Source organism: Vanellus vanellus (genome assembly GCF_965231255.1).
Source record: "Vanellus vanellus genome assembly, chromosome: Z".
In the NCBI taxonomy this organism is placed as follows: Eukaryota; Metazoa; Chordata; class Aves; order Charadriiformes; family Charadriidae; genus Vanellus; species Vanellus vanellus.
In genome coordinates this window covers 28,841,157-28,866,041 of record NC_138908.1, presented here as the reverse complement: position 1 = coordinate 28,866,041, position 24,885 = coordinate 28,841,157, and the positions used below count along the sequence as shown (strand labels likewise).

Genomic DNA, 24,885 nt, shown 5'->3' with positions numbered 1-24,885 from the left:
AGTTAGGAAAAAAATGCATTTGACAGCTTTTACTTTCGTGAGTTTTGTTATCTATTTATAAAATGTCTGTGTCAGTAGTTTGAAAGTATCTTGACATTGTTCTCCCTGCTCTAAACACACATCTGAAAGTGTAGACTATGGGTAGTTTGCACAGTTATATTTCTGATAGTTTGCTCAGAGGTATGTATATATCCAAACACTTTTTCTAAATGAGTTTATTTTTATGTGCCTTTATCAAATGTGTTTTTTCTTTTTGTTGTTTGTTTTTTTGGGCATTTCTTTTAGGTTAAAAAGTTGTGTCATCTCAGGGATGCAGTAGCCTATCGTGGGTTTCTTGGAGCAGCACCTCAAACCAATAATAAGCAGATGATACCAGTTAAACAGTGTCTGGCAGACTACGTCAGCAAAGTGGCAACACCGCACAAGCAACATCAAAGAGTGGGGGACTTTTGTGTTCCCGAGTCAGCGGGAAACATGCCCAGTATCTCAGCTGCCAAAGCGGCTGCAGTTTCTACATAAGATCTCTATAGATCTTGTAACCATGTCTGTTAGCGCAACAGAGAGTGATCCTCCTAGATTCTTCGTGGGTGGAGAAGATGGAGAAGAATTACTGGATTCAACCCGATCTACAGATTACGAACACTTCTATGACCATGGGGAAGAAGAGGAGGAAGAGTACGACTCTGTATGTTCTGTAGGGGCATGTGTGTGGTATTCTGTATGTTCTTTAGCATTATTTTACTTTGAAATAGTATTAGATCACAAAAGTCTACCAAAATGGTGTTCTGAATTGGGAAATTGTTCATAGTCAGATCGTGATCTGTCACTTATGTTTGGAAATGCAGCACACTTGAAAAATAAGTATACCCTGAACTTTGAAGTTGGTGTGCTTGACCTAATACAGAGTTTCACGGCAGCTGAGGTTGGTGTGCCAGCTTTGCAGGCTTGATGTAGATTTTGGGAATGAACTTGATGGCATAAGCCTTCATTTTATTTATTTGGATAATTAGTAGCAAAAAATGATTGTTCCTTTTCCTTTATCTGTGTTATCAACAGCTGCGGAGTTAACTTTTGATTTTTCAGTTTGAACAGACTAAACATTTCTTTTTTCATCTTACTGTTGTTTTCATTAAGATATGACATGTTTTCATTCTTTTCCCTTGTTTCGGTGTGTAGAAAGTGTATGTTGAATTAATCTTAAGTTATGCCTTTGTTTATTATGCTTGCAGAGTGTTCTGAATTATATTTTAGCATGGTGTTTACCAATTTGTAGGTTGTTTAAGACAAAGTCTTAATTTTCATCATGTTATGTAATTTTTTAGCTGTATTTTGCTGTTCTTTTAGTCTGTAATGTTTTACTTTAGGGAATAGTCAGATTAAATTTTCAGTGATTGCAAGCATGTCTGAGAAATTTAAGTACTAAAAATAACTTGAAATGCAGAAAACTAGTGCAAAATTAGCAGCTCAGACAGCTCAATTCAGTCGGTGTATTTTAGCAAGGGAAGGTAATTGGCTATGTTTTAAAAGACCAACAAGTTGAAATAAAGGCTTGTTCTGGGTTTGGAGGTTTTTTGTTTCTTTTTAAACAGGGGACTTGGTTGGCTGTTGGTTCCACATAGGAATACCACTGGGGAAAGAAATTTTTAAAGGCTTATAGCATGAAAAAATATAGAGTATACAGAAGAAAAGTGAAACCGTCGATGCACAAAATAGCTCAGAAATCTAGAATAGCATTTTCTGGTTTACTAGTTTTCCTTTTCATAATTAACTTGTAATATTAGGTAATAAGATGACAAGCCTTGTGACTACTAAGTAGATGTAGAAAAATTAAATAGTTTAAAAACTAATTGCTAGTTAATTTCAAAATAAGCCTTAAGTATGATTTAATTCAGATTTGGTATTTCTGACATACATTTGATCCTGTATATTTGTTCCTGATATGATACAAAAAGTAGTGTAGAGCTATTGAACAGTTTAATTTTTTGAGGTGTTTTTAGTAAGGATGCAGTGCAGCATGCTGTCATACTGCCTTTTGTTACCTGCTAGCAATTTACCTGATTAAACATTAAATTAAAGGTAGTATGTGAATTTTAACAGAAAATATTTACTCTAATATTGTGCTGCTAAAACCCGGTTGTATTCTGAGAAAACATAAAAATAATAATTGCTTTTCCCCCCCCTTCTTCAGCCACCAGAAAGACAAATCGCAGTTGGGATTTGTTCAATGGCTAAGAAATCCAAGTCCAAACCAATGAAAGAAATTCTTGAACGCCTCTCCATGTTTAAGTACATAACTGTGGTAATATTTGAAGAAGATGTTATTTTGAATGAGCCAGTAGAAAACTGGCCTTTATGTGACTGTCTCATTTCTTTTCATTCTAAAGGTAAATCTTCTAGTAATACCATAAATATTTTTGACATCTAGACACTTTAACCAGTTTGAGGGTATTTTTAATTTTTTTGTGTGTTGTTTTATTGGATTTTCCTAGGAAGTGATTCATTTGCCTTATCCAATATAATACAACTGACTTCTAAAATACAAGGTTTTTAAATTATACTGTTTTCATTGCTTGAGAAAGTCCTGTCTGACATGGTATTTAAAATAGCTGTTTCATTGATAAATATTTGTGGAGCCAGTGGAAATGGTGATCTAATACTTGGTCCAATAACTGTAAAGGCATGCTACTTTCTTAATGGGAGCATCAGGTCTCTGAATACTTGTTCATGTACCTCTTCTAATATATAGGTTCCTTTGTGGGCCTGGCAGTGGACCAAAGTTGAGCAGGGTGAATTAAAAATCGTATTTTCAGGCAGGGGCAATAAAAGCATTTGTTGTGGCCCTATGGAAGTGGAGGGCATGTGGAGTCAGGAGGAGGGAGTTGGAGACAGGACCACTAATTTTGGCAGCTGTACTGAAATTAGGCTGTAGTTTCATGATCGTCTTAAGCTGATGTTATGTGTGTTTATAGTTGAGGGAACATCCTCCCACTTAAGCTGTATCTCTGGTTGTACTCTAAACTTTGAGTAGGAATGTTCCAAACTATTTACTGGTGTTGTGTCTTGTAATTTTAACTTATTTGCCTTAATAAATATTTTAGGATTTCCACTGGACAAAGCAGTTGCCTATGCAAAACTCAGGAATCCATTCATAATCAATGACTTGAATATGCAGTATCACATACAAGACAGGTAAGTAACGCTAATTACCTGTAAACAGCAAACTGCTTTTAAGTCAGAGACTGTGAGAATCGTGTTATTGCATAGCAACAGTTCCAGTGTATTATACAGTAGTCTAAATAAAATTACAGTGAATGCTATGCTTTGTTAATGTATGCATAGTTTTCTGGGGTATGTCTTTAGGTGTGTGTTTTCTTTTACTGCTTTTATATTGATACAGCTGAAGATTTACCAAGGTAGAAATTTGGTGATGCATTTGTCTAAAGCTTAGCAAATAAAAAAGTTTAAACTCTGAAAATTTGTGTAGCATAGGTATGTATAGCAACAGTACAACCTCCTATAATTGTAGAATTCACATGACTTACGGAAGGTCTTTTTTCTGTTAAGTGGATATTTAACAGAACTTGTTGGTTTTTGAAGATTTGTGGTTATTCAAAGTGAATTTTCTTTTGGAGTTGCAGTCATGCATAGCAAATATTAACAAAACAATGGTGAGCAAAAAGCATCAACATTGGAGCCTTCTGAACACTGAGCAGACTTGCTGTTTTGTATGCCTTCAGTTGCTATTCTGTATAAACTTTTTCAACCCTTCGTATTAATAATCTCCTTTAACAAGAGAATTGTTCTATGTAAATTGCTGTTGCACTGCCAGAGTGGAGAGGACAGGACTGGCATAGGAAATTACATTTTTGTTGATATTGATGAGATCACTGGAAAGGTACAGCTGTGTCAATGACCTTTAAAGCATTATATTAATGAGTATTCTATATGTAATCTTACCTGTGTGATTTAAAAAAAACCCTCCCTTATTATGGACTGTAAAATACAAATATTAGCACAATTTGCTGTCTTACTCTGCAACTTTTGTTTTTTTTCTTCTAGGAGAGAAGTATATGGTATTCTTAAAGCTGAAGGCATTTTACTTCCTCGCTATGCAGTTCTGAACCGTGATCCAAACAATCCCCAAGGTAAAAAATGATGACTAAAGTATCAACCATTGGCATCTCTCTGTTTCCACCGGAGAACAGTACATACATAACCGAAAGCTAAATTTCACTTGCTAGACGATTAATTCATTTGTGTAGAGGTTGATTTCTCTTCCAGCAGTTAAAGTATTTTTGTGGATTAACCCCTACCTTGAGGCTGCATAAACACTGTTCAGCAATAACTAAAACATTAAGACTGTTTTGGTCACAATTTCAAAACATAGCACCATACCAGCTGCTGTGAAGAAAATTGATTCCATCCCAGCCAAAGGCAGTACAGATATGCATTTGAAAAGCATGATTCTGAAGCCTGGGGTCCCATTCCTCTTACAGCCGTCATAGAACAAGTAGAATATAAGGGCCTCCAAACTCAAACTGAGGTTCTAATATGTCACCAAAGAGAGCAGCTTTCATGTTACATTACCCACAATAAGTAATAATTTTGCTTAGGAAAGGAATATTGACAGAAACAAGTCAAGCTATTGAATACTTTCCTTTCTGAGTACAAGCAACCATGTAAGGGAAATCTAGTCCAGATAGATCTGCAGATAATATGCTCTGAATATAAATTGGAATTAATTTTTTTCTGTACCTGAAAACAAACTTAGCAGTTTTTTCTACTGAAATGAAAACTTACAGCAACAGTAGGAAATTGCAACAACAGGTTAAGACACAGGAATAAGAAATAAGAAAGAATAAATAAAATTGAAATATTACTGTGGTGTAGCTTTTAAGAGGCAGGGAATTTTAGGTGAAAACATCTGCGTAATCAAGGGGGCAAAGGACTCGGTTGTCCTACAAAAGTCAAATAAAAGCTGCTGCATGCAGCCAACCAGTAGTGCAGACATTCCTGATGCCTGGTTCCAGAGGATCTAATCATCCATGCAAGGAGCATCAGTAAACAATATGAGACAGTTCCCAGCCTATTAAAATACTATTGCGTCTGGCACCACACCATGTTCATTGTTTCCTGATATGTTCATGGTTCCCTGATACCTCAGAGAAAGGCACTGAAGAAAGAGACAAACAGCCTTACCCTCTGTCCTTGAAACGTTTCAAAAAACATATGACCCATGCAAGCTTATGCATCTGTAGGAGACAATTTCCTGTCTGACACTGAGGGAATCAACAGAACTCCTGGAACATAGTATTAAAGTAACATAACATAGAGGTGGTACAGCAGACGTGTTCCGCACACGATCATTAACTCTTTGTGCAGTCAGTAACAAAGCAGTGAACCAAAAATGTAACATAATCTTTTTATTTCAATATGCAAAATTACCCCGAATCTCTAATAATTTTGTTCCTTGATTGTATTATTACATCTCTGTTGTTTGCACTGTTTCTTCAGAATGCAACTTGATTGAAGGAGAAGATCATGTGGAAGTGAATGGAGAAATTTTCCAAAAGCCTTTTGTAGAAAAGCCAGTTAGTGCTGAGGACCACAATGTTTACATTTATTATCCAACATCTGCTGGGGGTGGAAGCCAGAGGCTCTTTCGAAAGGTGAGGGTGTTGTACTAAAGCTATTGAAAAGTTGCAGAAGTCTAACCAAATCGCTCGATAATTCTGTCCAATCCTTATGTTAGCTGGGACCTGTTTTGTTATGTCCTGCTTGTGTAGGAGTAGTGACAGATTGCAGAAATTAATTTCAGGAGAACATGTAGATGGAATGAAGACCCTTGTTCCTTGCAGTAGATCGTCAGCCACTGCAGATTCTTAAAGGTAAAAGAAGCATACACTATTGGTGCACTTTTAGAATCTTAAAAAAATCTTTTGGGAACGATCAAAACCTACTTGCTTCCTTTGGTACAGGAAGTGTTTTCTCAGTACCAGTGTGTTATTTTAAAGAGTTTTAAAGTTTCTCAGGCAGTAGCCTATGAGTTTATTAATAGAAAAATACTCCTTTCAGATTGGCAGCAGAAGCAGTGTTTATTCCCCTGAAAGCAGTGTGCGAAAAACAGGCTCCTATATTTATGAGGAATTCATGCCTACAGATGGCACTGATGTGAAGGTATGACAACTGCGTGTGCTTATTTATATTTAGAACAATCAAGTGCTCCAAGAGCTTGTCACTTTTAAAGATGAAAGTATATCTTTGTGTCAAGGATTAATTTTTATGATGTTTTGATACAGTTCACAAGTAAAGAATGTAATTCTTATTCTATCTAAACACAGTCCTTGTAATGTAGAGCAGCTTTGCTTATGTTCTTAGAATCAAGTGCTGGAGACTTACTACCCAACACATTGTCTTCCTTTTTTTGTATTGTATTAGTGCCAGAACAGCATATATTTTCATGTGTAAACAGATGCTGCCTAGATATTTTGTCTGAAGGTTACACAGAAATATGTATTTGAAATAGATTTTACCAACTATGTTAGTATTCTAATTAATAAACAAAAGTTACTTACTAAAAATAATAGGAAGTTGCAGAAAATAATGCATTGACCTTATCTGTAATTATTTTTGCTTTTCTGTTCATTTATTTTCTTAACAGATATAAAGATTAGGTATCATAGAAGAATGCTAAAATAGAGCAATAACAGAACAGGTGTTAAGCCAGCCATATGTGAGGATTGCATTCTTTACCTTTGTGTTAGTTCTGGCTATTTTAAGTCCATCACAAAACATGTGAAATGTTTTACAATATGCATGAGACATTACTGTATTTAGAGAAAAAGTGGAGGTTCAGAGAGTGTGAGATCTAATCCAGTCTTAGGCCAGAGAGACCTTCTATCAGTTCCAGCCAACATCTTCCATTTGGTGATACATGAGGGGAATGCTTGTTTTATTTTTTCAGACATTCTCTAAGTTGCTATGTTTTCATGAGCTGTACTTTTCAGATGGTTATACTGTGTAACACTTTGTGATAGATTAATCTGAGTTTACAGGTATCTGTGTAAGAGCTTTACAAACTGTTTCCAAGAAGGAAAGTTTCTTGGAACATGAAGAGATGCAGATGACTTGAGGGGTGGGGACCATTTTGTCTACTTGTTTTAGTGTAGTCATCTAACAGCAGCTGTGGACTTTAAACACCCCAAATAAAGTAACACCCCTTCAAGTAACAAGACTGTCAGCTTTATATTAAGCAGCTTCACCCAAGTCACCCTCCTGCCTGAATTGACTAAATTGGCAGTATTTGCAATCATCTGCTTTAGTTGAATACCTTTTTATCAAAGCTTAGAGTTCGGGTTTTAATTAAAGTGACAAGTAGCCCATTTTTGAGAGCTGCTGACAAGTCTTTTCCAGCATATGCCCCAGTTCTTTCAGCGAGCATCGAAACAGCAGCAGAGTAGATAACACAATCATTCTCTCAAGACCCTGCCTTGTCATGCTAAAACTGGGCAGGTATTTGCTTTGTTTAGTCCTGCCTAAAATACAAAAATATTTTTTAAGTGAGGCAATCACTTAGTCCTGCAACCAGATTTCCATAATCACGTAATTCTCAAACTAATCTGCTGTCCGAATTGTGCGGATGTTTTGGAGAGGAAAGCATTATTCTTTAGCTCTGTACCACCATAAATAAGAAACTCATTTTTATTCATCAAGTTTTAGAATTATTATTTTTCTTTATCTGTGCTACACCTGTTTTCTCCTCTTGCCTTATCCTAGGTTGTCAGTAAGTGGTGGGTGTTCTCTGAAGGCAGAGAATGCCATTGAGGAAGGTACTTTAAAGTGACCTTTTCAATTACGAAAGCAGCTAGTATCTTTGGAAGTTGCTACCACATTTTAGATAAATTTAGCGAACTGTATGCATATATGTAATGTAATTTAATGACACTGAATGAAGAGTTCCCGTTTTCCACTAAAGGTGTACACAGTGGGTCCAGACTATGCTCATGCGGAAGCGCGGAAGTCTCCAGCTCTGGATGGCAAGGTAGAACGAGATAGCGAAGGAAAGGAAGTGAGGTATCCAGTCATCCTGAATGCAAGAGAGAAGTTAATTGCTTGGAAAGTATGCCTTGCCTTTAAAGTAAGCTGATTACTTTCCTATCTGATCAAACATTTAGTGTTAATCAATTGTTTATTACATGAAACTTCCATAGGGTTTTAGTGCACAGAGACAGCAGTGATAATTGCTACAGAACTCCTAGGAAGGTGTAAAGTTCCACATCCGCATCTTTTTTAATCTAGAAGAATTCTTCCTTTAACGCATAGAGTTCTGGGTGGGTTGCTCATGTTGCATGGGTTTCCTGAATACACATGTTGCTATTGTGCTTTGCTAGTCCCTGGTGCACCTGCTCCATACATAATATGTTCACACCTTTTGTTAATGGTTTCCATGTTAGAGAAACACAATTTCAGTAGTTAAGGTTTTGTAAATTTTATTACCTATTATTTCTGTTAAGCCCATATAAATGTTAATTTGGTACTGACATGACTAGGTCCTTATTTGAAGTGTTTGATAGTTTCCTTTTTCTTATAGTTTAAAGATTCCTTTGTTCAAAACTTCATTCAGTCTCTTGCCCTCCTTTCATATGTCTTATTAAAAGGCTGTGTTTCACTCTTTCTCATCATCTGTGTGTAGCTATGATGGCATTCTGGAGCCTGTCGGGTGTGAACCTCTATCACTCAGCAAACTGGGTTTTGAAATCTAAAAAAGGAAGCTGTTGAAATAGCATCTGGTATCCTGTACTAATAATGTCAATATTATGTCAATGTCAAAATTATCCTGTCAAATTTAAATTTGGACAAAAATGTTTTTATTGGTATTTTGCGATTTCTTGCTTGCCACCCTTAAATACTATGTGGAGGGGGAAACTGCTGTCAGAGTGGGGAATTTGCAGGCCCATCATTGCTTATCCTGAATAACTCTTGAATGTTAAGTTTGTGCACATGAACTTGACCTTCAATATTGGTATTGCTAGGGATCCATGTTAGCGAAGGGTAGGAAGATGTTTACATGACATAAACGAAACTAACATGGAACTGGCAAAAGGTACTAAGTATAAAATCTGTCATATTTTTGTCATGTTTTCGATGAATACCATGTTGAAATATAAATTTTATTTAGAATAAGCAATCCCAAGGAAGGTGACCAATGACTTGAACTTTTATTCTTAAAAACAGCAAACAGTTTGTGGCTTTGATTTGCTTCGTGCTAATGGACAGTCCTATGTCTGTGATGTGAACGGCTTCAGTTTTGTGAAAAACTCCATGAAATACTATGATGATTGTGCTAAGATACTCGGGTAAGAGTTTACTGATTTTATTTCAGGAGTTTTGCCTATTCACTCTCTTGTATGTGACTAAAGTTCATGTGCTACTTATTCCTTATTCCTAAATTAATTATTTAAAATGAAATAGCACATAAAATCAGTCATTAAATAAAAAATATTAAAAGTAATTCTAAATCAATAAATAAATCCAAATAAATTCCTTGTTCCTAAAATCATCCAAAACATCTGAGTCTGAGTGTTTTGTGAACACTTAGAGCTAACTGAATTAAGCATTTTGAAAGCCAAGTTAAGTTCTTAAAGGTAGTTGAGATTTTTTTTCAAGTAGAGAAACACCACTGTATGGTTATGCTTGCTGCTGTTTAATACATTCCCAAATTAATTTACATTTTCCTTGATCTGAAGCTGATGTGTCCTTTCATATCTCTGGGTTTCATGCTGGTAAATCCATACTGATGGTAGTATCAAGGTGTCTCCTGTCATACCATCTTCCCTCTACTATTGGGAGCAAAAAAATGTATAACAAGGGATCATACAGAACTAGATAGCAAACTCAGTGCCAGTGAAATGTTGCCCTCAAAGCAGGCTGATACCCTTTTTGTCAGTTACACTGGCTTTATGGTAAGATTGCACTGATGAGATACAGCATGACTTTCTGCATTATCAAATGGTCTGGGATATTATTAAATGGAGGAAGAGCTAAGCTGAAATACTAGATAACAACTATGGTCCTTTTGTTTTAAGCCCCTTTTTGAGTTAGAGTTACAATTCTGAGACACGTTTTGATTTCTCTTTATTGTTGTAGCTGTTGAATTCTCAAAAAAAATGATCTCATCATTTTTTCCTTATGGTTTATTTCCTAAGGTAACACATTGCAGTGTTAAGTAACAGTAGATTTTTTTCAAGCTTTTTAGAAATTAAATTTTGGCTTATGTTACTTCAAGGTGCACAGTTTTTTTCCTCTGTGTTACTGCTTCGTACGTAGACACTAATCTGAAGTTCAGTATGTTTTGATTAAATACTTGGGAAACAGAACATTAGAAGATCAGCAAGCGGAGGCAGTGTTATCATTTTGTAGTTATGACCACAGACTTTACCTGTTTTTCCAGTTCTACTGCAGAAACTGCCACTAAAGGTACAAGTTATTCTTTGATGAGAATGGCTTGCTAGTGACTTGCTGATTATCAGGGACTTTCAGTTAGGCTGTGGAGTCAGGTATCTGAATACTTTAAATGAACTAGGCTAAATCATATTCAAGGAACTCTTTTAGGAAGTGGACTTCAAAAACTGTGGTTTCTTACAAATCCAGGGCTATTAGGCTAATGTTCTCTCTGTAGCAGTTGTAGTACCTTTAAATTGTTAAAGTAGGTTTTTATTATACAATTAAAAGAAAAATCTGCATCTAGAAACTCATGACTGCTAGTGCTCTAAAGCCACATTCATAAAAATGGATGTATATATTATCTATTTGGTTTGGAGTTTGTGTATGTTGTATAAACTGTGCTTTAAACTTAGGTTGTTTTTTTTCTTTTTAACCCCTTTTTTTAGAAATATCATAATGAGAGAACTTGCTCCCCAGTTTCAGATACCATGGTCAATTCCTTTGGAAGCTGAAGACATCCCTATTGTGCCAACCACCTCTGGAACAATGTAAGAAAACAGTAGCTACATCTGAATTGTGCAGAATCCTAATGTAACTTTTGTGTGAATTTTTTTTTCTCTTCACAAGGTGTGACCACTTTGGCCTATGAACGCATGTTTTGTGTGATGAAAACAAGGAAGGAATCACAATTGCTATGCCAGCAATCAGAGTTTCTGACCCTTAGTCAAGCTGAGTATAGAACAGCAGATTTTCAAGTGTAGCATCTTTTATGCATAGCTTCTTTCACTGCTAATCATTGTTCCAGCACCAACTTAATATGCGCTTCTAATAAACATGCTCTCTCATTTAATGAACCTCAAAATCGTTGTTTTAAAAACTATTTAAAGTAGATATTCTGTAGTTACCCAAGTCTTAAAATCAGTATTTTATATTTTATACTTTACATCATTTTCAGTTAACCTTATATTCTTGCATATCCTTCCATCACTTCTGTAGTTATGTCAGATAACTACAACTGTGTCAATTGTCTTGATTAGTGGTGGTTTTAATATTAAATAAAAGACCCTCATACATCGAATTGTGAAATATAACTCTCTTGAAATTTCAGGATGGAGCTTAGATGTGTTATAGCTGTAATACGACATGGGGACCGAACACCAAAACAAAAAATGAAAATGGAAGTAAAACACCAGAAGTAAGTAGAATCTTGGTAAAAATTAGGTTGAATGTTTTAGAGCAGAGCTCACTTCTGGGGATTTGCAAGCAATTAATTGAGCAGGAATTCCTTTTTTGTTTTGTTTTATTTTCTTTTAAATCTAACTGATGTTGCGCCTGATTAACAAATACGCCCCTGTCTGTCAAACAGACGCTCAGAGCCTTCCTTCATCACATGCTGTGCCTTGTGAACAGTCCTGCTTGATCTTAATAAAAATGCATTTGTCTCTATAGATGTCTGTCTTCAAAATAGCACAGCAGAGAATATTTCTGGTTCACCATTTCACTGTGATTTCTGCCTTTGTCTTTTTATCATAACTGTGTGTGAGCTGTCATCTTACTGCACCACCTTTTTTGTCTTTTACTTTTGTCAAAGTTTGATGACTGAATTCCTGGTAGATACCATCCTTATGTTAGCATTCATAAAGTGATTTACATAACTGGCCTGGAGTTAGGTGCAGTTTCAGTATAAAGTAATTGTTTATTTTGGGACTAGATTCTTGCGTTCAGAGATACATGCTATAAAAGTGTAGGACTGCTCATTTGGTGGTTTTGGTCCCTACTTCTGTTCAGGATGACTCTTGGAGATTAAGAATTGATAGCTGTGTGTTATGTCATTTGATATATAGAATATCTTCCCTTTTTTTTTTTAACACTTAGCAAGTCAGTAAGAGAACATTTTTAGTGCTCTTATTTCTCTCGTGTGTTGAAGACTTTCTTGGGAAATGGGATTTGAATAAAGGTTGGTTTGACGTCTGTAGTGCAGGTTTTAACATGCTTTTCAAATAGCATAAAGGTGCTAATTTCAGACCAGTTTAAGTTCATGAGCCACTTGTTCTAGTCATATTTTAACTTATTGACTGCATTTTTTTAAGCAATATTCTTTCTCTTAAAGGTTTTTTGATCTCTTTGAAAAATGCGATGGATATAAATCTGGAAAACTAAAACTGAAAAAACCAAAACAGTTGCAGGCAAGTTTTTCTTTGTTTTCTCCCTGTGGTATTTTATAAGTAGAGAATTATTTAAGTAAATTGTATGTTTCCTTTCTATAGGAAGTGCTTGATATAGCAAGGCAACTCCTTGTAGAACTTGGGCAAAACAACGATTCTGAAATTGAAGAAAGTAAAGCAAAACTTGAACAGCTAAAGACTGTGTTAGAAATGTAAGTGTCTAATTTTCAGGCTTCATAGCAACAAAGTTGTATCTGCTGTTTTGTCTTGTTTGATCAGTTACTGCTTGGATTGCAATGGTTATCAAATATTTAATGAGATATTAATTCAAGCACAAGGGTTATCAAGAGAAAGGATGTTACATTTGACATTATGAAGGAGAACTGGATCATCTCTCTGTTTTTTCTTCTTAGCTTTTTAATTTAACTTACTGCTTTATCTAGTGTATCAGTATACTTCCTACATGAAAAAGTTACTTTTGTTGGTTTCAACTTTTATCTTCTTGCATGTTTTTAAAATGAAAGTATTTTAGTGCAGGGTCTGCTTCTTGCAGTGTGTGACATAATGAAATCTGATGAAGGCAATAAGAACTTCCACCATGTGTACTTGTACTGTCTACTTAAAGCAAATTTGGAGGATTCCAAATAAATAAGGCTTTGTATATTAAGACTGAAATATTTAATAATTTGGGGCGAGGGGGGGAAGAAAAGCCTAAGGCTTCAACGTTTGTTAATGATCGAGGATCTCAGAACTCTAAATGGTAGTAGATAACTTTAATTTTTAAAAAAATAAGGGCAAAGACAGTTATTATTGGAATTTGTGACGGTTGTTTCAAATATGGAGTTCTGCTTGAGAACTTAATTAGCTAACAAAATAGTAGCCATCTACACTGCCAGGTCAGATTCTGGATACTGATAGCCACTGTAGTTGTGGATCCAAATGGATAAATTACTTGTGCAATCTGAAAATGACTTCTTTTTTTTTTTTTTTACCAGTTTTATGTTCAGTGTTCTGAAAAAAGTAGATAACATCTTTAAATGTTTCATTATAGAATGGTCGATATTTCTGTAATTATTCTGTGCGTGTTGAGTTAGGTTCGTTCTAAGCACTGCTTCAACAAATGGTGGTCAAATGCACAAATCAATGACCAGCATAGATTTATTGTATCCTGTCACAGAAGCATAGCCGGTTTGGAGAAAAATATTTAAAATGTTTCTCTCCTTCTTCCCCTCTCACTTTCCCCTGTTCCTACTTCAGGTATGGGCATTTTTCAGGCATAAATCGCAAAGTTCAGTTAACATATCTTCCTCATGGTTGCCCAAAGACTTCCAGTGAAGAGGAAGGTATTGTATCACTTTTGCACCTAATCATTTAGTATAATGTGTTTAAATAGTCACGGACTAGTGGTATAACATGTCTTCATGTTAAGAAGAAGGAATATGTTGTTTAGAATGAATGTTTGTATTGTTTTCAGATATTTGGTCTCTCTTAATCTGCTGAATCGTACACCTAAAACTATGTAGTAAATTTGTATTCTAACGCTGTTTTTTCGTAACAGAAAAGTAGGGTGAAAATAAGCTTCCGTGATTCACCAAAAACAGTGTTTTGGGGCCAGGATGAGAAAATCTTACTCAAAATTTACTTCTATCTTTAAAACTTTTTATAAACTTTCCTGATCCTTGACCCAACATTATTGACTGAAATAACTGTAGGGTATTTAGCAAGCAATTTGTCTTAATTTTCTGTCTCAATTTACTTTTTGCTTCAGATTTCATGCTAAATATTTTTCACTTATGTTTTCTGTGTAATCTAACTACTTCAGGTTTCTCTGTTTAAGTGCCCATTTAGTTCTCCAGTTCAATATTTTCTTAATGTTAGAATGCTATTAAAGATTCATAATGTTGAAGAGATCCTTTACTGAACCCTTGCATAGTCCAAATATTTTTGGTCATTTGCAAAACAAACAAACAAACAAACAAACACCCCAAAATTTAGAATATACTTCACTACTAAACTCCTCTCTTTGTGTACAATTAGATAATAGAAGAAATGAGCCATCCCTGCTTCTGGTTCTAAAATGGGGAGGAGAATTGACCCCTGCAGGCAGGGTTCAAGCAGAGGAGCTTGGAAGGGCTTTCAGGTGTATGTATCCAGGTGGACAAGGTAAAAAAACAAACAAACAAACAAACAAAAAGTATTGAATGTCATAAATCCCTTTTAAACATGTTTAAGTGCAAACTGAGATTTTAAGCAGAATGTCTGTTTGGTAGGAGATTATGCTGGATTTCCTGGATGTGGTTTACTTAGATTGCATAGCACTTACCGACATGATCTCAAAATCTATGCATCTGATGAGGGACGAGTTCAGATGACTGCAGCAGCTTTTGCAAAGGTACAATCTGAAATTGTATTTTCAATTTTGAAAATTCTGGTGTTCTCAACTTTGGTTTTTCTTTTGAAGACTGGGAGAAATTTATGGTTTATTAGAGTCCACAGTGTATAACGAGGCTGTGTTTTAAAAGAAAGGTATTTTCAAGAAGTATTTAGTTCTATGTGAAAAAGTATCCAATTAACGTTCCAAGCATTTGAAGTTCTTTGAGCAGATGCAGACAGGTTTTAATTGTACAGTCCTAGTAATATACCTTAGTCCTTTCCAGTAACAACCTCCAAAATCACAGAATGGTTTGGGTTAGAAGGGACCTTAAAGATGATCTAGTTCCAACCCCCCTGCCATGGGCAGGGACACCCTTCCCGAGACCAGGTTGCTCAAAGCCTCATCCAGCCTCGCCTTGAACACCTCCAGGGATGGGGCATCCACAACTTCTCTGGGCAACCTGTTCCAGTGTCTCACCACCCTCACAGTAAAGAATTTCTTCCTAATATCTAATCTAAATCTACCCTCTTCCAGTTTAAAACTGTTACCCCTCGTCCTATCACTACACTCCCTGGTGAAGAGTCCTTCCCGTCTTTCCTGTAGGATGCCTTGAGGTACAGGAAGGTTGCAATAAGGTCTCCCTGGAGCCCTGTCTTTAGGCTAAACAACCCCAACTCTCTCAGCCTATCCTCATAGCAGAGGTGTTCCATCACTCTGATCATTTTTGTGGCCCTCCTGTGGACCCTCTCAAGCAAGTCCATGTCTTTCTTATGTTGTGGGCCCCAGAGATGGACACAGTACTCCAGGCAGGGTCTCATGAAAGCGGAGTAGAGGGAGAGAATCACATCCCTCGACCTGCTGGCCAAGCTTCTTTTGATGCAGCCCAGAATGCCATTGGCAACATTTTTAGGTTGTGCCTTTCTTATTTGTTTAGGTCTTACTTTCCTCAAATTTTATCAGATTTCTGCGACAGATTGTGTGTGTGTGTTGGTTAAAGCACAGACATTAGAACTGATTTGAGATAAGGTATTCATTTTACATAAGCAAAAATTGCAATTTTCAGTCACCCTGGTGATTTGGACCAGAAGATTTGGGGTTCAAAAGGCAACACTTTTCATTGAAACTGTCTTTGATTCATTGATTTGTAACTTTACAGGGGAAATTAGAGGGCTTGAAGCTATTAGAAATGTGGAATTAACAAGCTACTTTGCATATATTTTAATGGAAATGGTACTGACTGTACATTCAAGCTTTTTCGGAATTAATAGAAGTAGCTTGATAAAGTTGTTATAGGAGACTTTATTTTGGGCCTGTCAAAATGGATACCAAATAAATAAGACATGGTAACAGTACTACATCTTGGCACTTTATAGAAATATTTTTATATGTATTTGTTGATGTGAAATGATAAAAATTTTGTGATGTCTAAAAAACATGAACTCTTTTTTCATTACAAATCTGAATTTACAGGAAATATTAATATGAACCACAGAATACAGAACTTCCTACATCTATAATGCTTGCTAAAATGTTCTCTTACCTTCTTCATGCTAGGCAAATTCCTCTTTTGCCCCTCCCAAGTAACCCTTTGCATGCTTAATACTTCTGTGTGTTAATAATTTATTTACTTCTTTCCTCATTTCAGTGATACAGATCTTTTAACTGTGTGAGAGGACACAGACAGCCCAAGTGTTACATAAATACTTCTTAAGTGAATGAGTTTCAGTAATAATGCAGAGTGATAGAGAGGTTTAGGTTTCAAGGGGCCTCTGTAAGTCATCTAGTCCAACTCCACACAGCACGGAGTCAGTTTGGATGAGGTTGCTTAGAATGATACCCTGTCAAGTTCTGCGTATCTCCAGGAACGGAGATTCTGCAGTGTCTCCAGGTTTTTAATTCCACCCACCATTTTCAGGTCGTGTCTCTGGTCCTTCCAAGTAGCTCATCCCTGCCTCCACCTTCTGTGTGTTCCTTTTTCATCCATGCTGACCTTCTGCATGCCTTTCCATATGTCAGAGTGGACTGCTCTTGTGCTTTGAGAAGATTGTCTTTGGAGATCATCCAGCTTTCCCAGGCACCTTTGTTCTTCAGGACAGTGCTCCACAGGATTCCACAAACAGGCTAAAGTCTACTCGTTTGTAGTCCAGGGCTCTAATGCAATTATTTGTCTTGTTCAGTTCTCCAAGGATCTGTCATAATATCAGGTTTCAATTACCAAGGCTGCCATAGACCTACAAGTTCCTGACACTTCCGAGTAACAGGTACAGGGGAATGCCTCTGCTCGATAGTTCAGTAAACTGTGTCAAAGAATTGTCCTTGGTGTTTTCCAGAAATCTGGATTGCAATGTTGCCCATGCATGAGGTACCCAGGGCTAAGGGCACCCATGGAAAACAGGGCCTGCAATCAGGAGGCTTTCTACAGTTGTGTTAAGAAGGCTTCATCTGTTTCCTCTTTTAAATTGGGTGGTCTGTAGCAGAGGCCCCCATGATGTTGTCCTGTACTTATTTGTCTTCTGTTCCTTACAAATAAGGTCTCAACTTGCTTGTCAGTGGTTTGAAAGCAAAGGTTCCGGTGTTAAAGCTACTGCTTTATATAGAGGCCAACTCTGCCTCCCTGCCTTCCTGGCTTCCAAAATGCCCTGTGTCTAGCTATAGCAAAACTCCATTTGTGTGAACTATTCCACCACATCTCTAATTTGAACAAATCTGAGTAAGTTCAGCAAGTGTTCATACTTCTTATTTTTCTTTGTTTCCATGCTGCATGTGTTGGTGCAGAAGTATTTCAGCCATCTGTCCTACTTTCTCCTTTGTCAGCAGGCTTGAGGAGACACCACCCCATCTCCTTTCTGATCCCAGGGCCCTTCTGTTGCCAGAAAAGTCACAAAAGTTTCCAACCTTCTCCATTTTGGAAGTCTCCATTCACCTCTTCTTCAGCTGTAGCCTCTGACTGTCCTTCTGTGCCACACAGGGTTTGGGCTTTTGCCTTTGTCTGTCTCCTGTTTGTCCCCCCAAATGCTATTTGGTTTGCTAACTCTTCCCATAGCTAAGGTCTGGTGACTCAATGCTTTGAGGAGACCATGTCCCCCACAAGTCAGGCTGCTGTTGCTTCCAGCTTCAGGGAGAAGGCACTTTGCACTCCCTGCAACCCAAGACATGAACAGCTTTGGCCTCCCAGGAGCAATGTTGGCACCACTGAGATACTAGGATCACTTCAGCTGGCGCTGGGGACCATGCTCTATGACATGTCACCATCACTTTCGCACCAGCTGTAGCAATCCTGCACACCAAGGCAGTGTTTGGGGGTCATTTCTATGCAAATACCTGTATTGTCTGCAAAGTCCCTGTTTATCTAATCCATAGGCGAATGATACAATCTTGAATTTAAATTAATGTTTTAGATGTTTTTTTTTTAAGATACTTTTATATTCTCATCTTTATCTGTTTGCCTGATTCATTGTATTATTTGCTTCAGGGACTTCTGGCCTTAGAGGGCGAGCTGACTCCTATTCTTGTCCAGATGGTAAAAAGTGCTAATATGAATGGTCTGTTGGATAGTGACAGTGATTCTTTAAGCAGCTGTCAGCATCGTGTTAAAGCAAGACTCCATGAAATTCTTCAGAGAGACAGAGAATTCACTGCTGACGACTACGATAAGGTTAGTACGTGATTAGTTTCCTATGAAATGAAATACCCGTGCAAATTCTTGTGTAGGAGTAATGAGCAGTGATTTTGTGTATCCGCTTTGAAAAATTGTGTGCTTTCAAATAGTTTGCAGTACAAAGGAAGCTCTATCAATTGCGATACTAGATATTTTGAGATGTTTTGCAATTTGAGTAATCAGAACAGCTACAAACTTTGACATAGGAGTAGGTAGGGACCTCATTCGTAAATCTTTTTCACTGTTCCATTAAAAATATTTTAATTTTCAAGAAATGAAACTATTTTGTTTACACTTTGTGTAATCTTTACTTTGGCAGCGTGTGGTATTACAAAATGTATTGCCTGCCTACTGCAGTTGTTTCAGTACTTAATCGGCTACAAGGCCTTGTTTTGTAACTAAGAATACTAAGATGATGAAAACCAGTAGAATACTTTCTAATCAGTGAAAGGAAATGTTTCATTAACATGCTAAGTTAGTGCGTATTAATATATTTTATGCTAACTTAGTACAGAGCACACAGGATTGTTCCTGTTTTCAAATGTAAGTAATGTTTGTTATTGTTAAGAAACTTCTTTCTCTTTCAATTTCCCTTACTCTATCTGGTATAACAACTAAATACAAGTCCTCAAATGAGGTTTAAGCTTAAACTGCTATTTTCTAAAAGGTATTGAGAGCAAATTATTGAAAAGTAATTTTACTACCCTGCATGTATACTCTATGTGGATTTGTTTAAACGTACAGATTAAAAGTATCATCCAAACCACTGCCAGCAGTGGATTCAGCAGTTCTTGGAAAAAGTGAGAGTGTACAAGGTCTCAAGGATTTATTTGTTTCCCCCCTTCTTTTTGCTATATAGATATAATGGGACTTGAAATGTGGCTGGAACTAATAGAGCACACTGTTCTAAGAGAGTCACTGAAAGTGACTAACCTTTGTGATTTTAAAGTGATAATAACTTTTTTTCCTTTTTTTTTTTTTTTTAACTTGCGATTTGGGAAAACAATATGTTTTTTTTTTTCTGTGCCAGAGCACCTTTCCTATCAATTTACTTGGTCATAATAGGAACGTAGGAACTGCTTACTGTCATAGAATCACAGAATCTCCTAGATTGGAAAAGACCTGTAAGGTCATCTAGTCCAATCATTAACCTAACACTGACAAGTGCACCACTAAACCACGTCCTTAAGCACTATAAATACAAGACCCTTAAATACCTCCAGGGATGGGGACTCCACCACTGCCCTGGGTAACGCATTCCAATGCCTGATGACCCTTTCAGTAAAGAAATTCTTCCTAATGTCCAATCTAAACTTCCCTAGGCAGAATTTGAAGCCATTTCCTCTTGTTCTATCACCTGTTACTTGACAGAACAGGTCGACTCCCACCTCTCTGCAACCTCCTTTCAGATAGTTGTAGAGAGCAATAAGGTCTCCCTTCAGCCTCCTTTTCTTCAGGCTAAACAACCCCAGTTCCCTCAGCCACTTCTCATAAGACATGTGCTCCAGACCCCTCACCAGCTTTATTGCGCTTCTTTGGACACGCTCCAGCACCTCAATGTCTTTCTTGTGAGGGGCCCAAAACTGAACACATTACTCAAGATGCGGCCTCGCCAGTGCCGAGTACAGGGGTAGTCACCTGCCTGGTCCTACTGGCTACACTATTCCTGATACAGGCCAGGATGCCGTTGGCCGCCTTGGCCACCTGGGCATACTGCTGGCTCACGTTCAGCTGGCTATGAATCAACAGCCCCAGGTCCCTCTCTGCTGAGCAGCTCTCCAGCCACTCCTCTCCAAGCCTGTAGTGTTGACGGGCGTTATTGTGGCCTAAGTGTAAGGCCCAGCATTTGGCTTTATTGAAACTCATACAGTTTGCCTTGGCCCATCAATCTAGTCTGTCTAAATCCCTCTGCATGGCCTCCCTACCCTCAGACAGATCAACACTTCCACCCAGCTTGGCGTCATCGGCAGACTTACTGAGGGTGTGCTCAATCCCCTCACCCAGATCATTCATAAAGATGTTAAACAGGACTGGCCCCAGTACTGAGCGCTGGGAGACACCACTCGTGACCGGCTGCAACTGGAATTAACTCCATTCACCGCCACTCTTTGGGCTGGCCTTCCAGCCAGTTTTTTACCCAGCATGCACATCTAGGCCATGAGCAGCCAGTTTCTCCAGCAGAATGCTGTGGGAAACAGTGTCAAAGGCTTTACTAAAGTCCAGATAGACAACATCCACAGCTTTTCCCTCATCCACTAAGCGGGTGACCGTGTTGTAGAAGAAGATCAGGTTAGTCAGGCAGGACCTGCCTTTCATAAACCCATGTTGACTGGGCCGGATCATCTGGTTGTCTAAATAGAAGGCAGAAATTTTCCGTATCCAAATTATCCTGTCCATTTGAGGAGACTGGGGAAAGTGCAAATATGTATGTATGCTAAGTATATAAATTATTGTTTATTATCATTGTTTGCTTTGCACTACACAGACTTTTCTGAAAAAATGAGGCTAAGCCTCACTTACATGGACATTGTATTGTTTTAGTGACATTCAACTTGTTGAGGATAATTTGCAATTATCTACAATTTGCAAGCTTCTACAATTTCTATGATTAAGTCAGCTCTGAAGGACATCTTATGTTCTTGATATACGTGCATTTAAAGGGTTTCTTTTTGTTTGTGCTTGTGTGCTGCAGTCCTACAGAAACAAAAACCTAAAAAAGGAAGAGACAAACATTTTTTCAGGCATCAGCTACTATTGGAATGCGGTTCTTCCTTCTAGTTACGCTAAGGAGGGCACTTTACTGAACAAAAAGTATTTTGTGAGGCATGTAGCCGAACAGTAACATTTCTTACAGAGTTTTTTGTAAGTTTTTGAATACAATAGTTACTTGAAAGAAAGTTATGGGATGTTGCTAAGTACATACAAACTTTTAAATGTCTTTCCAATTTTCCTGTCTTGGAACAAAATAAGAGGTTTAGGAACTCCTGAAATCGGTCATGTTTACTGTATAGTTACCCTATTAATTTCTTGTCACAGTTGAATATCTAATAAATCTTACTAACTTTCGATATATTTTATTTTATTAATGCCTCAAAGGGAGTAAATAAGTGAGAAGTGGTTTCAAAAATTAATAGCAACCTGCTTGAATGCTTTTTCTCCAGTACTTGGAATCTTTCATACTTTCCATCTTATCTCTCCAGTTCTTTCAAATCTAGTCAGTTTGTTTAGATAATTTTGTGTTTATCTTGAATTGCAGCTTACTCCATCTGGAAGCATCTCATTGATAAAATCAATGCAGGTTATTAAAAATCCTGTGAAGACGTGTGACAAAGTCTATTCCTTGATCCAGAGCTTGACTTCTCAGATCAGGCAAAGAATGGAAGATCCAAAGTCTGCAGGTACTTAAACGTTTTTCTAGTTTTATGTAGTTTCTATTGTTTACATCTGAGAGAGAATTGTAACATAACTTTTCATCATTAATCTGGCTTTTAGCAGAACTTTAATCAACAATGGGTTAGGGATTTTCACAGTTTGATTCCATATGCATAATTTTAAAGTAAAAAGCAGGAGGAACATGTGGTGATATTGTAGATAAGGGCTCTTTGTAGTGTTTGGAAGTTCAGGCTAGGCCTCAGATATTTGCAGAAATTCTTGTCTTAATTATTTGAAACTTAGCAGCCCACAGAATTACTAGGAAAAGCAAAAGGTGCTAAAGCTAAGTTACATTGGTAAATTTTTATATTTAAGTATCTTTGCTGAAGATCTGTTGCTTGCTATATGATGTGTAGTAGTACTGCATAGAATGATGCTCAATATTAATGGTGGTGAACCAACGACACAGGAAAGCTAGAGCTGGAAGTGACCACAATGCTTTTTTGGTACTAGCTAAATACAGGAATATTTGCTATCAGTGTTCTCTGCTGTGTATAGTATGCAAAGAGCTTCTGTTCTGAGGCTGGTACATCGTATCTGTGGGTTTTGTCTATTTGGTCTAATCCCCTGTCCTGGGATGGCGATAAGCCATCCTTTCTACCAGTCTATTGGCTCTTGCTGTTGACTCCTGCAGGAGAGAGAGAGAAATGGGATGTGTGTTCTGTTCTAAAACAGAGATGTCCTGCTCCTCCTGCTCCCTCATAGAGTTTTCTTACAGCCTTTTTTTTTTTTGTTGCCTTTTTATAGATATGATCTGTACTATAGGACACTTTATTCTTGGTGCTGTAGCTTTGCTTAAAGGGCCATTGGTGCATTTCTGCAGCAAAGCTTTCTACTATCTTGATGTAGCTATGTAGCTGTGATACTTTCAGCAGTAAAATTAACCATAGTCATATCTGTTCCCTCTTCTTAGAAGTAATGCACTTAACTTATTTGATCCATTTTATCCCTCTGTATTCAACTGTTACTACCATGTAATTAAAATTTCCATTTTGTTACTTGGATGGTCTTGATTACTTATATGAGATATGTGTCTATCCAGATATTCAGCTGTACCACAGTGAAACACTAGAACTGATGCTGCGCAGGTGGGCCAAGCTGGAAAAAGACTTTAAAACAAAAAATGGAAGATATGATATTAGCAAAATTCCTGATATCTACGACTGTATAAAATATGACGTGCAGCACAACGGCTCCTTAAAATTAGAAAACACAATGGAATTATACAGGCTTTCAAAGGCTTTAGCTGACATTGTGATCCCTCAGGTAAGCATTTTCAGTTATGAAAAAGAATAAATTGAAGAATAAACGCTTTTTTACATTTCATGAAAATGTCTGCTCTTCCTTTTCTATTGAAGGTTCCTGTATTTTACATAATAGAAGCCTTTAACATTACCTCTTATTTTCCAGTAGCAAGCTGATTCTTTTTTGCAAGAAAAATTTGATTCGTAATTCATTAAGCTGTGTTCAGAGTGAATTTTTCTAGCAATTTAAGCTATGAACATGTCCGCTTCCTTTACTGCAGTGTATTAAAATAAAGTGGCTCATCTCAGCCATTCTTCATAGATTTAAGTGGAGCCTATGAACAACTGTGTATTCTGAAATAGCATTTAATTTCATTCTTCCTGCTTTTAGAAATTTCATTTTCAGGCTCTTTACAAATGACACTGTTAATCCTAATCTGTGCAATTTCACGTCTTAAGCAATTTAAATTTGAAAAGACCTTTCTGCTGCTTCAAAATGCTAACACTCCCTGATAAAAACGTACACAATAAGTTTCATACAATTTGAGGCCAGAAGCTAACAAGTTAAACTTCCATATACTACAGGCTATTAAACTCAGGTTAGCTCTAAAATGTTATAGGTTGCAGGACATGAGATTGTTTTGTGGTAACAAGACAAAACAGACAAAAGCTTTCCCCAAATGTCCCTGCAGTTACAGAGGTATTATCCATATTGTACGCAGCAGGTGAGGGAACTTCCTATCCCCATCTCTCAGATTCCCAGACACCAAGAAGTACAAAAAAAGCAATGGTACTAAGTATGTGTTGTGTCATGTGGGCCTGTTAAGCTTAAATTTTGAATAGTGTTAGAGAAGAGTAGGTAAAAATGAGGACACATACTGAAGGAAGAAAAACAAAGACAACTTGATAAGCCTACATACTGCAAAAGGAAAGTGCTTATGTTGCTTTCTAGAGTAACCAGAAGTTCCATCATAATGATGAGTGCACTTTTATCATGTGCAGTGCAGAGCATGAAGTTTCTGGAAGAGCAGATTTTTAAATGTCATAGATAGTGTAACAGATATAATATTTTCCAGTCATATTTAACTACTATTTTTAGTATTACTTGAGGTGAATAGGAGAACTTCTGTGGGGTGGTTTACCCCAAACTAAGATAGACATATTAAATAGGTAATGTGCCTCTTTTAACAGTCAATAAAAAAAAAAAAAGTTTCTTCAAATCAGGTGAGATGAAATGCATCATAAACATTTAAAGCCAGGGGCAGGGAGGGAAGAGGGGAAATAATTCCCTAGATGTTTTGCTTAAGAAAAAGAGATTCATCCTACCAGAGGTGAATCCATTTTGTGGTTTAATGAGTTAATGCAAAACTGTTCCTCTGTGTCAAACCAAAACAGCAAAAAGGCAAATCGTGTGTTACTTGAAGGGATGTCAGTAACCAAATGTAATAAAAACATTAAACAAAATAGTTTGCAGCCAGATCAAACTAATAAATAATAGGCTTTAATGTACAAACCTTGAATTAGAAGGCTTTTTAGTCTTTAACTAAATTTTAAAAGTCAGTTTCTTCT

The 24,885-nt window shown here is 37.0% G+C and overlaps 1 protein-coding gene across 1 annotated transcript in view; it reads left to right on the top strand.

The window, feature by feature from the left end:
- Positions 1–541: 541 nt before the first annotated feature.
- Positions 542–24,885, top strand: part of PPIP5K2 (diphosphoinositol pentakisphosphate kinase 2) — a gene marked incomplete at its 5' end in the record, with an annotated part of 43,918 nt that continues 19,574 nt past the window's right edge. Inside the window, 18 exons of the mRNA XM_082497112.1 lie at positions 542–685; positions 2,189–2,384; positions 3,099–3,189; positions 4,060–4,145; positions 5,515–5,669; positions 6,076–6,177; positions 7,976–8,137; positions 9,235–9,356; positions 10,890–10,991; positions 11,552–11,638; positions 12,554–12,629; positions 12,711–12,820; positions 13,866–13,951; positions 14,646–14,771; positions 14,879–15,000; positions 18,455–18,637; positions 21,897–22,038; positions 23,115–23,338. Coding sequence (XP_082353238.1) covers positions 542–685; positions 2,189–2,384; positions 3,099–3,189; positions 4,060–4,145; positions 5,515–5,669; positions 6,076–6,177; positions 7,976–8,137; positions 9,235–9,356; positions 10,890–10,991; positions 11,552–11,638; positions 12,554–12,629; positions 12,711–12,820; positions 13,866–13,951; positions 14,646–14,771; positions 14,879–15,000; positions 18,455–18,637; positions 21,897–22,038; positions 23,115–23,338 — 2,316 coding nt within the window. The remainder of the gene's footprint in view (positions 686–2,188; positions 2,385–3,098; positions 3,190–4,059; positions 4,146–5,514; positions 5,670–6,075; positions 6,178–7,975; positions 8,138–9,234; positions 9,357–10,889; positions 10,992–11,551; positions 11,639–12,553; positions 12,630–12,710; positions 12,821–13,865; positions 13,952–14,645; positions 14,772–14,878; positions 15,001–18,454; positions 18,638–21,896; positions 22,039–23,114; positions 23,339–24,885) is intronic.